General features: G+C 38.7%; 2 protein-coding genes across 2 annotated transcripts; both read left to right on the plus strand.

The window, feature by feature from the left end:
- The first annotated feature begins 3,383 nt into the window (after positions 1–3,383).
- Positions 3,384–4,340, plus strand: LOC132281054 (uncharacterized). Its single transcript, XM_059782790.1, has one exon. The coding sequence runs from the start codon at positions 3,384–3,386 to the stop codon at positions 4,338–4,340; it is 957 nt and encodes a 318-aa protein (XP_059638773.1).
- Positions 4,341–4,467: 127 nt separating this feature from the next.
- LOC132281055 (uncharacterized) lies at positions 4,468–5,515 on the plus strand. The gene is made up of 3 exons (XM_059782791.1): positions 4,468–4,529; positions 4,753–5,104; positions 5,273–5,515. Exons 1-3 carry the CDS (start codon positions 4,468–4,470, stop codon positions 5,513–5,515), a joined length of 657 nt encoding a protein of 218 aa, XP_059638774.1.
- The last annotated feature ends 11,500 nt before the right edge of the window (positions 5,516–17,015 follow it).

A 17,015-nucleotide genomic window follows, 5' to 3' on the forward strand; every position in this document is an offset into this window, starting at 1 on the left:
ATGGATTTCGTGACGGGACTTCCGAGGTCTCAGGCAAGGAATAATGCCGTTTGGGTCATAGTTAACAGGTTGACTAAGACGGCTCACTTCTTGCCCATGGCAGTGACAGACAGTGCAGAGAGACTGAGTGACTGTATGTGAGGCAGATTGTCAGGCTTCACGGGGTTCCTGTATCTATTATTCCGGATAGGGATCCGCGGTTCACGTCTCACTTTTGGCAGAGTTTTCAAGAGGCTCTTGACATGGGGTTTCAATTTAGCACAGCATTCCATCCTCAGACTGATGGTCAGTCGGAGCATACCAGTCAGATATTGGAGGATATACTACGGGCTTGCATTTTGGATTTTGGGGGAAGTTGGCAAGACTACTTACTTTTGGTTGAGTTTGCCTACAACAACAGTTACCAGGCCAGTATCGGTATGGCACCTTTTGAGGCATTGTATGGCAGACCTTGCAGATCTCCAGTTTGTTGAACCGAGGTAGGTGATACAGTTGCCTTAGGTCCCGATATTATCTTTGAGACTACAGAAAAGATTAAGTTAATTCAGCAGCGGTTGGCTATAGCTCAGAGCAGGCAGAAGAGTTATGTTGATAAGAGGAGGAGATCCTTGTCTTTTGAGGTAGGGGACCACGTCTTTCTTAAGATTTCTCCACGGAAGGGACTTCTGAAATTTTGGCAGACGGGTAAGTGGTCTCCTAGGTTCATTGGACCATTTCAGATTTTGGAGCACGTCGGCGAAGTTGCTTATCGTTTGGCATCGCCGCCAAACCTGGATAGGGTTCACGATGTCTTTCATGTATCTATGTTGAAAAAGTACGAGCCGGATCCATCGCATGTTTTACGGTGGATATATGTTCTTATTGATGAGGATGTGACCTACGAGGAGGGTCCAATCTAGATTCTTGATTCACGGGAGCATGTTTTGCTGACCAAGACCATTCCATTAGTTAAGGTCTTGTGGAGACATTACGGCGTTGAGGAGGCTACTTTGGAGCTCGAACAGAAGGTTCGCTCTAGGTATCCCAATTTGTTTTCTCTTTTAGGTACGACCCGATTTCGGGGATGAAATCCTTTTAAGGAGGGTAGGTTGTAATGACCCGATCTTTTCCTCCTTTTCCTTTTTCGACGATATTCTTTTTTCGTCTTTTTCCTATTTTGTCTTTTCCTTATTTCATCTTTTTCCCGTTTATCATTTTTCCTTGCATAACCTCACTTTTTTGTGCTCGGATTTGATTCCGGTTTTGCATGCATTCATGATATTTGATTTCCATGATAGTGGTATTTTTACTTTTGTAGAAAAGCATGTTAATTGCTTACTTTTTTTATAAAGGGCATGGATGCATACTTCATTGTAATTATTCTTTATTTTTGGGGTTTTTGTGTAATTACATAAAGTAATTATTTTTCATCTTGGGGACCTTTTTGTAATTTATTTTGTAAGATATTTTCAAAAAGGACCTTTTTATAATTTTTAGAAAATGTGAGAAGTGTCACATTCTCATGTGCTACTTGTTGGCAATAGGGTGGAGTAACTTGGATGTATAATCTCTTGACATTTGGAAAGTGGAGATTCATCCACCTGTTGGCCTAGGATTGGTGTACTTGTTGGCTTAGATGGTTAACAAGTGTAGGCTTAAGATTAAGCCTAGGAAGGAGCCATTGATTTGTGACAAGTGTAGGCTCACAATTAATTCTTGCATTATGTGTGTGTGAGTGGTAGTGTAAGAGCACATAGTGAGTGAAGGAATACTAGATCCTCCACTCACCATTTTCAGCTTCATCTTTTTCATTTTTGTTTCCTCTCAAAACCCTAACCTAGCCACCATTGGAGAAAAGCTTGGTTAATAGCTTTGACTTCATTTTTGGCCTCCTTCCATTCACCCTAGACTTGAAACCTTGGAACACAAAAGTTTCCTCTTGCACTCCTCTTTATTAACCCTAAACTTGTTTTCCATTTTGAGCTTGGTTGCTTGGATTATAGAGATTCAATTCTCTATTGAGGTAGGGGTGGTAGTATGTTTATATTTTAAGTGTTTTATAATCCTTAGGGTTTAATATATATTGGGTACATGCTTTTAATATGATAGATTTGCATATTATAGGAAACCCTCACTTCTTGACTTACGGTTTATTGATTTAAGCATGTATAATATGTATAAACCATGTGTAGAAGGATTATATAATTTAGCAGTATGCTAAATTCTAGTATTTTCACACGTGTAGTGATATAGAACTCTTGTAGAATTACTAATGTTATATATGATTCCTGTTGACATGAATTGCTATATTTATAGTGGTGATAATTCTATGATCATGTTGATGACAATTGTGATTATTTTAGAAGCTAAATACTATAATGTTGTAATCTAGTATATATAGCATATTGTTGAGGCATGATTTAAATTGATAAGTTGGTGGTTTTGTATTGTACAAAATATCATGATGAGGACTTGTCATTTCGTATGCCATTTTAGACTTGGAACCCTAAGACATGGTTTGTGTGTTTCAAAATAATTGTGCATGGAAGGTGGTTAATGATGAGGAAATCAACAAAAGAGGATAAGGTTATAAGGTGATAAGGTTCGAAAGGTTGTTTTGATATGATTATATGAAATTCAAATTACCGACAAAACCTCTCCTTTAAGATTGCAACAAACACTCGACTCAGTTAGCTGTAAAAAACAGACTCCTGTCAACTAAAGGGGTACGTGTAATATTGAACTTCACTTCATGATTTACTTATTTTTATTTTCGTCTGTAAACTGACTTAGCCATCGGAGCTCGTTTGGCAGGCATCACATCGGTGTCAAGAGAAAACATCGTCATTTCGGATCGATGCAGACCAATCTTCATCAGTTGGCGCCGTCTGTGGGAAACTTGGGATAGTTCTTTTTAAAAAAGGATTATGGTCTTACGATCCGGATTTTAGCGCGGTGAGGGAACATCGTTGCAGGCCTCTAGTGAGGAGGAAGTGCAGGGGGAATCCCCTCACATCCCAAATGACCTAGAGCGCGTCGCAGCGTTGGAACAGCAAATTCAAACCCTGAATCAGGGAATGAATGAGCTGATTTGGCAAAATGCGATGATCCTACAACGTTTTGTTCCCCCAAACCCACCTCAAGGGCAAGGTCGTCACCATAACGAAATCCCACCTTAAGATCAGCCCAAGCTAAATGCTGAGGAGGGAAATCTTGAGGTGCAAGGTAACGAGCCTTCCCTTGAGGAGGCTTTTGCAGAGCATAGCCAAATTGCTGATCAGCATAGGGTGACAGGTCACCCATCTCCCCCACGTAGCTCTAGGCCATTGACCTCTACCTACGTTGGTGAACGGACTGAGGAGGTCACCCACATCGACTAACAGATCCAGAACCTCAATGCCAAAATGGAAGATGTGATGCAAGCTATGAGGGGAAAAGGCTTCGCTACCACCATAGATGACCTTGTTCAAAAAACAAATTTTCCATTTAGCCCGACTATCATGAGATGTCCTTTGCCTAGCAAGTTCAAGATGCCAACACTTGAAAGCTTTGATGGGACTCGTGATCCTCTTGATCACCCGGAGACTTTCCAGGCACTTATGCATCTCGAAGCTGTACCAGACCAGATAATGTGTCGGGCCTTGTCTAATACTCTTAAAGGGTCGGCACGGGTCTGGTTTAATAAATTAAAACCAGGCTCGATCGAGACCTTTGTAGAGCTGAGCAAGGGATTTGTAAGTCATTTCATTGTAGGTCAAAGGCACAGGAGGCCAGCCACTTACCTGCTTACCGTGAAACAACAGAAGGGAGAACCATTATGGGAATATATCAATCGGTTCAACACCGAAATGCTGCAGGTGGATGAAGCTGATGACAAGGTAGCACTCACCGCCTTCATGGGAGGATTGCATACATCTAGATTCCTTTTTTCCTTGTCAAAGGAACCTCCAACCAGTATGGCAAAATTACTGGTTAGAGCCAGGAAACACATGAATGTGGAGGATGCAATGAGTGCGCGAAAGGGGAAAGAAGGAGAAGATAAAAAGGCGGATAAAAAGAGACCACAGCCTAGTGCCAAGGGTGAGAAGGAGACCAAATTCAAAAAGTCTTCAATCAATCAAAGTGAAAGGACATCTCGTTACAGGAGCTCAGATAAGTATACCAACTACACCCTACTCACTATGTCTATAGATCAGGTTTTAATGCAGATTCAAGATGATCCCTCCCTGAAGTGGCCATCGAAGCTGAAATCTGATTCCTCAAGAAGGCCTCGAGACAAATATTGCAGGTTCCATAGAGATCATGGGCATATCACGGAGGATTGTATCGACTTAAAATATCAGATTGGGAATTTGATTTGAAGGGGTCACCTGCGAAGGTTTATGGCAGGAGATGATAGATGAGGTACTAATCCCACACAAGGGAGGCGGGACAATCATCCATCAGAACAACAACCAGTAGGTGAGATCAGAGACATATCCGGAGGGTATGCAGGAGGAGGTGAAACAGCCAAGGCCTGAAAAACTTATGCAAGAAGAGCAAGAGCAGAGGTGAATGAGGTGGGAATGTTCAACTCTCCATCAAAAACACCAAGGTATGCTGATACTACCATTATGTTTTCAGAGACTGATGCTAAAAGGATCCAGTAACCCTATAATGATCCTCTAGTTGTCTCAATGGTCGTAGCTAACTACACCATAAGACGTATACTTATCGACAATGGGAGTTCAGCTGATATAATATTTTCCCATATATTCGACCAAATGATGATAGGCCGGGAAAGGTTACGACCCATGAATTCTCCTCCGTGGGGTTTTTAGGAGATAAGGTGTATCCATTGGGAGCAGTTACCTTTCCAGTGACTGCAGGAACCAGCCCAAAGCAGGTCACTTTTATGGTTGATTTTATAGTGGTGGATTGCCCTTCAGCGTATAACATTATTCTTGGGAGGATAGCCCTAAACTCTATTAGAGCCATTACTTCAACTTACCACCTTCTGATACGTTTCCCAACAGTGCATGGGGTGGGTGAGTTGAGGGGTGACCAAGCCACCGCTCGGGAATGCTATCTCACTTCTCTCAGAGAAAAGATGTCCCAGGAAACTATGATAATTGAAGAGTTAGAGGTAAGAGGCCAGGAGGAGGTAGAAAAGCAGAAAGTTTGACGAGCTGAACCGATGGAAGACCTACTATATGTGAGCTTGGATGATGAGGCTGAGAAGAAAGTGAGCATAGGATCCTTGCTTCGACCTGGCATAAAGGGTAAACTCATTTAATTTCTTAAGCAAAACCAGGATGTGTTCACTTGGACTCACGAGGACATGCCCGGCATAAGTCCGGCCATAATACAACATCATTTGAATGTTCATCCCAGCTTTAAACCCATCAGACAGAAAAGAAGGACATTCACCTCTGAAGAAAACCAGGCTATACCGGAAGAGGTGGAGAAACTATTGAGAGCTCACTTTATTCAAAAGGTACATTATCCTGATTGGTTGTCAAATGTGGTCCTCGTAAAGAAAGCCAATGGGAAGTGAAGATTATGCGTAGACTTTACAGACTTGAACAAGGCCTGCCCAAAAGATAGTTTTCCTCTCCCATGTACTGATATGCTAGTGGAAGGAACTGCAGGACATGAAGTGCTGAGCTTCATGGATGCATACTCCAGATATAACCAGATTCCAATGTGCCAACCGGACATAGAAAAAACCTCATTTATTACTGATCAGGGTTTGTATTGTCACAGGGTCATGCCATTTGGGTTAAAGAATACAGGAGCAACATACTAAAGGTTAGTCAACATGATGTTCAAGCAGCAAATCAGACAGAACATGGAAGTCTACGTGGACGACATGCTAGTGAAAAGTTGGAAGACTGAAGATCACCTAGCAGACCTACGAAAAACCTTCGAAGTGTTGAGGAAGCATAAGATGAAACTCAACCCCAGCAAGTGTGCTTTCGAAGTTGCCTCAGGGAAATTCCTTGGGTATATGGTGAGCAGAAGAGGAATAGAGGCTAATCCAAAAAAGATCCAAGCTGTTCTGGATATGAGGTCACCCAAATCCACGAAGGATCTCCAGTGACTCACGAGGAAGATTGCTGCCCTGAGTAGACTGATTTATCGAGCAACTGACAGATGTTTACCTTTCTTCCGTACCCTCAAAAAAGCATTTGAATGGACACTAGAATGTGAGCAGGCATTCATCTCTAAGTTCAACTCTAATGTGAGAGGATGATGGGGTTCAGAAGCCGGTGTATTACACAAGTCGGGCACTTAGGGGTGCCGAGGAAAGATATCCGAAAATGGAGAAATTAGCATTTGCCTTAGTTGTGTCAGCTAGGAAACTCAGGCCTTATTTCTAAGCTCATAAGATAGTGGTACTAAAGGACCAACCTCTAAGGCAGGTTCTCCACAAGCCAGAGACTTCAGGTCAACTTATGAAGTGGTCAATAGAACTCGGGGAGTTTGACATCCAGTACAGACCCCGGACTGCAATAAAAGCTCAGGTGATAGCAGATTTTGTTGCTGAGTTCACACCTTCCCAAGAAGACCAGATCAACATTTACCCAGAAGCAAACCCTCAGATTCAAACGGATAAAAAAGCTACTTGGACTCTGTTTGTTGATAGGTCATCAAATGCACATGCTAGTGGAGCAGGGTTGATCATCACCTCCCCAGCAGGAGAAAACATTGCCTATGCCCTTCGGTTTGGCTTCAAAGCAACAAATAACAAAGCATAATATGAGGCCCTCATAGCTGGGTTAAAACTGGCGGAAGTCCTCAGGGTGGAGCAGCTCATAGCATACACAGATTCTCAGTTGATAGCAGGGCAAGTCCAAGTAGAATACAAAGCCAAAGATGAGAAAATGAAGGCCTACTTAAAAAAGGTAGAAGAATTAAAAAATCATTTCATGAGATTTTCAGCCCATCAGATCCCACGTGAAAAAAATGCAAATGCAGATGCTCTAGCTAGATTGGCTACCGCGTTAGATCCAGAGGTGAACAGGGCAATACCATTGGAGTACCTGGATAAGCCCAAAAAGTTCAAAAGGAGGTACAACAGTTGATGCTCAACATGGGATGGGCAGAGCCTATCATAAAATACATTAAGGAGGGAGAACTTCCTAAAGACAGAAATGAGGCCCGAAAAGTTAAAATTCGAGCAGCAAGGTACACCCTCATCAAAGGGGTGCTGTACAAGAGGGGTTTTTCTTTACCCTACCTGCGTTGCGTCTCAGCTGAGGAGGCAAGGTACATTCTAAAGGAGATACACGAAGGAAATTGTGGTAATCATGCTGGGGGTAGGTCTTTAGCACACAAAGCTATCCGACAAGGGTATTATTGGCCTACTATACAAAAGGATGCTACAGACTATGTGAAAAAATGTGATAAATGTCAACGGTTTGCCAATGTTCCAAAATAACCACCTGAAGAGCTGACTCCCATGACAGGTCCATGGCCTTTCGTACAATGGGGAATGGACCTTATAGGTCCATTGCCCATGGGAAAGGGCCAGGTCCAGTATGCCATTGTGGCTATAGACTACTTCACCAAGTGGAGAGAAGCTGAGCCACTAGTAAGTATTACAGAGATGAACATAAGAAATTTTGCTTGGAGGTCAATCATTTGCAGGTTTGGAATCCCAAGAGTGTTCATCATAGATAATGGAAAGCAATTTGATTGCACAAAGTTTAAGGATTTTTGTGCTCAACTAGGGATAAAGAACCACTACTTATCACCTAGACATCCTCAAGCAAATGGACAGGCTTAGGTGGCGAACAGATTGATACTTCAGATGATAAAGAAGAAGCTTAAGGATAAGAAGGGAACATGGCCTAAAAATTGCCCAGCGTATTGTGGGCTTACCGTATAACTGCAAGAACCCCCACAGGGGAAACACCATTCCTATTGGCCTTTGGAAGTCAAGAAGTTATTCCTGCTAAAGTCGGTGTAACCAGTTTCAGGACTGAGCATTACGAGCCACGAGCAAATGAGAGAGAATTACTATTAAGCTTAGACTTGATTGAGGAAATAAGGGAACTAGCTCAGATTTGAATGGCAGCTTATCAACAAATGGTGTCTAGATACTATAATGCCAAGGTCAAGCCAAGAAGTTTCAACTTGGAGACTTGGTACTTCGCAAAGTCACCCCAGCAACTAAAACCCGAGGGGAAGGTAAGTTGTCCACTAATTGGGAAGGACCTTACAAGGTTATTAGCACCAACAGACCGGGGGCATACTGGCTTGAAACTTTGGGAGGGCATCAGATGGAACACCCTTGGAATGCTGAACATTTAAGGAGGTACTACTAGTAAAAGATTTGTGTGGCTGATTTTATTTATTTATTAATAATAAGAAGAGCTAGCTTGATAGCATAGCTTTATCTTCTAGTAATGTTATGTCCTTTCTGAATAATTTCACTTTCCAATAAAAAGGGATATCATGTCTTCTTCTAATGGTGTTCTTTAATGGTTTTTATTATGATGTCATTCATTTTTTAGACTCTTTTACTATTGATAATACATCAATAAAATGAGCACAAAATATTTGATAAAAGGTGAAATCAGGCTACTCTACCCCCTTATTAAAGGGCAAGCTAAATGAAGCTCGTAAAACTCATTCCCTTATTAAAGGGCGAGCTGAGTGAAGCTCATAAAACTCATTCCCTTATTAAAGGGTAAGCTGGGTGAAGCTCGTAAAACTCATTCTATATATATATGTGTGTGTGTGAGAGAGAGTATTTGATGTCTACTTCAATATTAAAAGTTAAGGGGCAAAGCACGGAAGTTCAAACAACACCATTTTATGATAAAAGAAGTGTATTTTTACTATTAGAAGAATGACGAAACCCAACTAAACAATACTCAGTACAATGAGGAGTCCTAAACTAAAAGGAAAAGAGATAGGAGATTGAGCTAGTCATTAACCTCGCTATCACTCTCTAACTGAACTGAAGAGATTGAGCTAGTCATCAACCTCATTATCACTCTCCAATTGAATTGAAGAAAAGTTCAGTCTCAGAAAATTAGAAATGGCCTGACCTCGAAAAGCTTCAAAATCGTCGATATACATCCTAGCTTGGGCCACTTTGAAGCTATGGGAAGCCTTGTACTCTTCAATAGTTGATGACCTAGCCAGTGCTATCTCTCTAGTAAGTCTTTTCACTTAAGATTTGAGTCCTTCAGCCCTATCTCGTTCTTCTTGAAAGGCAGCTTCAGCTTTGACCCGCGCATCTTTCTCTACATTAAGCTCCATAGTAACCAAATCAAGTTGATTTTGGTGCTTGGTATAGAGAGAAGCCATTTCCTCACGGAATGATTTTTCCACTTCCACAGCTCGAGATGATAAGCAGACAGCACACGTGATGCACTACAAAAATGCAAGTTACAAGTTAAAAAAAAAAAAAAAAAAAAAAAAAGAAAGGTGGTTAAAGTGGTCAGGAGCTAACCTTGCCAAGATCATGCAGTAACGTTTTTGCCACCTCAGATGAAGGAAGAGAGCTCAATCGAGTCAAATCTTCCTTCACTAAAAAATTCTTTGTTCGTTCAAATGAAAAACTTGGGCTATCCAAAACTGATGTGTCGAAAGTGGAAGGCTCCCCAACAGGATGAGACATACGAGCTTGTACAGCAGCATTGACCGAACCAACGTACTGAGGTAAAGGTCGAGAAGGCAGATGAGAGACGTCAAACATCGGTATGTTCCCACTAGTCATAGTTTTAGACTCGCGCTTCCTTTTAGGAGAAGTGGGATGGGGGAGATCATTTGATTCCCGAGCTTGATCAAGAATTTTCTTGCTGAATTTCTTTAACATACCTTTTTCTTTTTTCTTTTTTTTTTCTTTTTTTTTTTTTTAAAAAAAAAAAAAAACACTTTAAAATAAGTATACAATAAATAAATTCGTAAATAGGAGAAAGGTGAGATCGGCTTTATATTAAAACTGTTGCTCAACTCAATCAATAAGACCTACTGGAGCAATAACACCAAGATTAGTCTCTTAAGAATCTCGAACTTTGTTTTTCCTTATTTGTATGATATGCATATATTACTCATCCATACAACCCACTTGACAACTAATGGATTCCTATTACATATAAGAACTGATAATGCATAAGGTAGATTTTAGTATATAAAAATAGACATTAAAAGCCCATTGACCTGGGACATTTTTTGAAAAAATTCTCCAGGTCAATGAGCAATATTCTTGGTAAAAAAATGGGGTATTGCTTAACTGCTTTCGAGGTAAGGCACCAAACAAGTTAATACATTAATATTGCATATTCACAGTATTAAGAAACAACATAAAGAAGTGAACTCCACATTAGGTATAAATTCATACCATATACTGGAAGATAGCAAGTGAATAAAATTCATACCATATACTGGAAGATAGTAAGTAAATAAAGAATTCTTTATTTTTTCCTTGCTAATTTCGGCTTGATATTTTCATGATTACCTTTTATATACACAACCACTCTTACATGTATATTTAATATTACATATAGCCTATAGACAGGATAAAACTAAAGATTTTTTCAGAATATATATATATATATATATATATATATATATATATATATATAGCATGTACCATCTTTTGTACAGGATGGCTCAGGTTTGGAACCCAAGCCATGGGTAAATAAGGCCTGGGCAGTTACCAATGTGGAAAAATCTGACACTCCATGGTCAACGGCGTTCAACACCTTTTCGAGGTCGTGAGACGAAGCATCAGGTACTAATTTGAAGTCTGAAAATTTGATAATTAAAGATTGTGAGCAACCCAAAATCGACAACAAAAATAAAATACCGAACTTACCAGAGGAGTTCGGATTGCACCACACACGAGGAATAGATTTTCCTCCTCTGAAGAAGAGATTCTCATGAGGAGAAAATTCCTAATCGTCACCTGAAACAAAAAAGAAACGATTTTTCCATCCTTTGTTGTTGGATGGGTTTCCAGTAATGAGCACATTCTTCTTATCTCGGATGACAAAATACCACCAATCACCCATCCTCTTAGGCAAGTAAGAATGGAAGAATTGGGCAACTATTAGTGAGCCGTTGCCACAAGTGCGCCAAAGAACCATGCATCCCAACATTGCTCTCCAGGCATTTGGTGTAAGTTGGGTTGGGGCAAGGTTAAGATGGTTAAGAATTTCTCTGATAATAGTAGGGATAGGGAATTGTAAACCAGACAAAAGAGCGAACTCATAAAAAACATATTTCCCCCGAAATAGGAGTACAAGCTCTTTCATTAGGAGTAGGAAGCCACAGACGAACAGTTTTGGGAATCGAATATTTTGACCTAAAACGTTCTAAGTCCCCTGAAGTGAGTGAACATTCCATGTCTTGCACCTTTTCTACAAAACTTTTGTAAGGTGAAAAAGGAGCCATACTCGGATCCTTCCTCATCACTGGTCTCTTCACGCAAACTGATCACTTCATGTGAAGACATGGTTGGATCGTACAAAGAGTTTGCAACAAATAAAAGAGCGTCGAAAATTTTGCTCACCAACTGGTTCAAACACAAGCTCGTGAACTCTTCAAACAAGGGATTTAGAGGACCGAAATGATAAAAATATAAAAGACGAGCAAAGAGAAAGAAGGGTGGATGATTTGAAGAATCCAGGGAGAAAGTTCCACTACACTTATCAGGTTGCATAAATTTTTAATCAGCAATAAAGGTACCTAAAACCCTTTCTCTACTACACTTTATAAAGAAAATTCAATACGTAATAGATACAAATTGAAATTGGGTCTCATGATGCTCCACGAATTCTAATTGTTTTAGAATTAAATACATTACCTAGGAATTCTATTTATGTTAGAACACACTAGACATAAATCAGGAGTATTTATATTTATCGTTAAATTTGTTAATTAGTTTATTTATTTTTCACTTAACAAAATCCATAGTACACAGTAAAAACTCTTATAACAGGGGTGTGATTGCCTGAAGAAATAAAATACTCACACGCAGCAGTTGGGCGAGCAATGCTCGCCCAAACATCTGGCGCCCAGAGAATAGAGCAACAGAGCATCAGTTTAACTAAACTATATTTCCTTTGTTTTAAGGCAGGGATAAAGCTTTAGTGCTTTCCCTTTGCTGCCACCAGTAAATTAATAGAAGAGATTATAAAAAAAAGAAGAAAAACCCCCACAGAGAGGACACCTTGCTTTATCTAATATGGCCACATTCTTTTAAATCCTTTTGCACAAACATTATTACTTGTCAAAATGAGCAAACAGAGGTATACTTAGTTTAAAGTACTATTCATTACTTGCTAACATGCATACCTTGTTGAAAAGTTATCTCAACTATAGGAAATTTGTGTATGTATAAAAATTATAGAGTACAGATGAAGATTCGTATACAAATATATATATATGTATATATATATATATACGAAAAAAGTGAGAATTTATACGACGATCCTGACTTTCGACAAGTAAGGATTCAGGAACGGGGGGCAACTGATGAGGAAATCAACAAAAGAGATAAGATGATAAGGTGGTGAGGTGATAAGATTCGAAAGGTTGTTTTGATTTGATTATATGAAATTCAAATTACCGACAAAACCTTTCCTTAAAGATTACAACAAACACTCGGCTCTGTTAGCTATAAAAAAACAGACTCCCGTCAACTAAAGGGGTACGTGCAATATTGAACTTCACTTCATGATTTGGTTATTTTTATTTTCGTCTGTAAACTGACTTAGCTATCGGAGCTAGTTTGGCAAGCATCACACCGGTGTCAAGAGAAAACGTCGTCGTTTCGGATCATTGCAGACCAATCTTTATCAGTTAATATGCCTTAATTATAGTGTTTGAGTTTTGAACTTGATAGTGATTTTGGATTATCTTGGGACATTGTTACAAGTGATATGGCTAGAGTTTGGCTCTAGTGCGAGAGGTATGAGTTATCTCCAATTGAGATAGTGAGCACTAGGGTGGTCTTCCCAGCGGGTTAATGCTCGAAATAACCATTTTGATCTTGGTTTAGTCAGAGATGTGATGTCCAAGTATTCCACTAATTGTATATTGACATGCAAGTGTTTAGTATGCTTTACTTTTGAAGTTATATTTTGTATACCATGGATGTATGGTATTTTTGAGGCTAATATAGCTACCTTAATGTGTAATGGTACCTAAGTACTTACTTTTGATATTAGAAGCATGTATGTATGGAGGCCAAGGGCTAACTTTTGTTTTAAAAATGTATTTTTACCAACTTTGGAGGTTGGGGCATGTGAAAATCTTGTAAAGGACATGAAAAAGATCAAGAACCATTGTTTTTCATTCACATATTCATATTACACTTGTTGACATGTTCACATACTCAAATCTCATTGAAAATCACATTTAAACTTTCATTTTTGATCCATTGCATGAGGGGAATTGAAGCTTGGGTCGAACCTTAACACCTTTGGTATATAACAGGTCATATAGTAGCATTTTGAGGTGTTTCAGTCCGCCGAAACTCTATTTTGGTCGACCGATGGCAATTGGAATCACTATGCATAGTAAAAACTCATTTCCAGTAGCCAATTCTACTGTTCATGTAATGACCTGGTCATATCCTTCCTTTCCTTTTTCCTCAGAATTTGGCGGATGAATTTTTTTCGTTGAAATTTCTTTTCTGAGTTCAGTTTCTCGTCCCTTAGTGTCGTCTCGAGTGCTCGGAAATGGTTTTTGAGACTCTTTTCTTTGGATTGACAACTTCCTTTGCGGACCGAGTCATTTCCACATTTTTTGTTTTTCGACACTATTCACTTTCATCTTTTTCCCTATTTCGTCATTTCCCTATTTTGTCTTTTCCTCGTTTGTCACCTTGTTGGCGTAACCTCACTCTTTGTTTTCAGAGTTGGTTTTTGACTACATGTATCTTCGTTCTAAGTGGTTTTCACGAAATACGTATCTTTACTTTTGAAAGAAAGTACTCTGGTTGCTCCCGGTGTTCATAGGGGCACGGATGCACAGTTTTTCAGAATCTTTTTCTTTTCTTGGTGTGTTTTTTGTAAATATCTTTTGAAGATAATTTATTTTAGGGGTTTTTAAGAAAATATTTTTGGAAGATAGTTTCATTCTGGGGCATTAGTGCAATTAACCCGTTTTAGAGGGGTCATTTTGCAATTAATGAAAGTTATTGTAAAATACTTCATCTGGAGCCTGGATCCTTGTACGGTATTCATTTTCACTTTTCGTCGACTCGTAAATTCTTGGAATTTCCTTCTGGTTGTTTTTCTTCAGTTTTAGGGTTTTTGGCCCTAGTTGTCGGCGAACTTGTTCGGGGTATATCTCTCTACTTAGGACTCGATTTTTTATGCCGTTTCTTCCACTGTTCATATTTTCTCATTTTGAATCTTTTTCATTCACGGAGTTTCACCGTTTGAGCACGTCTGCTCAAATTTTACTTTTCCGGACCCGGCGGGACCCGTTCGGGGCACTTTTTGAGATTTTCTATAAATAGGCGGACTTAAAATTAAAAAGTCATCGTCTCCCATATCCATGCATGACCAGAACCTTCTATGGCAGCCCAAGGGGGCTACCACCCTTCTTCTTTCATTTGAACCTTCTTCCCTTTGTTAAAAAGTCGAAATGCCTTCGCGTTTTGTGTTTGTGTTGACCACGCGCATCTTTTCCCCTTAATAGAACTCGTTTTTGGCCAAATTTTGAGTTCGGGTTTGAAGTCAAGTTGTGATTTTGATTGGGCTTCATAGGGGTTCATGTAGATCGTATTGTCCCCAACAAAACCCCGCGATATCGTCGAATTCGGAACACTTTTTTTTCGGTGGGCTTTTAAGATTTTAATCTCAAATTGAGGTAGGGGATATTTTAGGGTAATATTAATGTTGTATTGATTGTTATATGAGCATATACAACTTGTGAGCATGCCTTGTTCAAGTTATAGAATTTAATTTAATTATTTTCTTTGTTTAAGATTTAATTCTCATTATGCTAGGCAACTTAGAATTAAATTGTGGCATGCTAGAAATTTAGGCCTTGGTATGGTAGTTGATATATATTAAATTGGGGTTATTTGAATAAGAATTGCAAATTTTATTTAATATTTATCTTTTGTGAAAGTTTAATTCACCTAGTTGTATCAAGCATGGAATTAACTTGTAATGTGATATTAAAGTAGGCCTTGGTGAGTTCTTTAACATATATTAAATTGAGGACATTTAGATATGTTTGAAAATCTTGAGAAAATTAATTAATTAGCTTAATGAATTTTATTTTTCAGTGTTGTAGTCACTTAAATTGATTTTGGGTATAATATATGTGAAGACTATGCTATGTTTCTTAACATATATTAGTTTGAATTTATTTGGGATTAATATGAAATCTAGAGAATTTTCATGTTAGGTTGAAAATCCCTTTTAATGTAGTGAAATTAATTACCTTGTGAGCATATTACCAATTGGATGTAGAATTAGTACTTGGGGCCTCTTAAAATGGTAATTAGACTTAGCATGGTATAGAATATCATTGACTTGTAAAGCTTGTTTAAATATATCTTGTGTAGGTATATAGCTTGTTAGAATATTACAATTGTTTACCTTGAAAGCTTGTTACTAAATTGAAGCTTATTTAGTACTTGTGGCTTAGGATAGTAATGTGACTCAATTGTTGTAAAATATTCTTACTTTGTGTATAATTGCATATTGGAGACACGACATGTCATATGCTATTTAGACTTGAATCATTAGACATGGTTTGTGTGGATTCAACCTTATTTGTACATGGAAGATGGTTTTATGCATTATTGATTTTGATATAAGTTTGGTCTAACTTATTAATTTTGGGAAGCTTGTAAGGGCATATTTCACGTGATGGCTAGGGTTTAGCTCTAGTACGGAGACAAGAGTCTTCTAAGGTATAAGTGTGCACTAGGTAGTACCTTGGGGGTTGTAATTACCCGGAATAACTTATGCATGTGCGCACTAGGTAGTGCCTTGTGGGTCGTAATTGCCCGAAAACACTTGCTTGGTCTAGCGACCGCATGTCCTAGTCTTTCCACTATTTGATTTCGCATTTAATTTCAAGTTGTTAATCATCGATTACTTGTACCTTGAGAATTGATGCTTGCTTTGGATATTTGAATCCTATTTAGTATACTTGAACTTGTATACTTACTCCGTGAGTTGAAATTTCATTTAGTATGGTTGTGCCGTGTATACTTGTTTTAGGCGTATCTCTTTTAGCTTAGTATACTTGTGTTCGCATACTTGATTTACGAGATTTTCATATAAAATGTATACTTGTGTACATATGCTTAGACATTGCATGACTTGTCTTAATATGGTTTAGTATACTTAGAAATGTATGCTTGTATGTTGTGTAGCATGTTTTAACAATGCTTAGTATACTTGAGAATGTATCCTTGAATGCCGTTGTTCACTTTAAATTGCATGAGTAGCTTAGGATGATCCCTGAGTCTCACTTGACATAGACGTTAGGTGGCATGAGCCCCTTTGACATGTTTCACCTTAAGGTGATAGAATTGTAAAATGCTAGGTCGATGCATGCTCATCTCCAATGAGTAGCTTTATATTACTCACCCACATAGTGGGGACATTTTTCCAGTATCGGGATCAAGATTCGGGATTCACATCATGTTTGGATGATTTGTAGACTTGAAGTTCTCATTTCTTGTAAATGTTGGCTTGAAATGCCATTTTTAGCTTTATATGTCAAAATGTGTCAAAATGTGTAAATTTGATTCTATTTTTGTAATGTGTACATAAGTACACTCTTTACAATGTATTTGACATGTATGAGATGAGGCCATAGGCCAATGACATCTAATTTGTATCCTATGTAACTTTTAACTTCATGAAATATTATGAAAATATTGAAAAATGCCGAGTCATTACTTCACTATGCTTGCATCAGCTGTGGGAATTCCATTTTTATTCTTTCTTAGGGTCTTATAAATCATTTTTGAAGTGTGGCCAAGGGCCAAACGGTAATTTGAAATCATTTGTTAATTTTGGTTTTTAAATTTCCCTTTTCTTGTTCATTTTTGCCTT

Source organism: Cornus florida, unplaced genomic scaffold, assembly GCF_030987335.1.
Source record: "Cornus florida cultivar Cherokee Brave unplaced genomic scaffold, ASM3098733v1 CherokeeBrave_3.0.0_Hap2_Chr11, whole genome shotgun sequence".
Lineage (NCBI taxonomy): Eukaryota > Viridiplantae > Streptophyta > Magnoliopsida > Cornales > Cornaceae > Cornus > Cornus florida.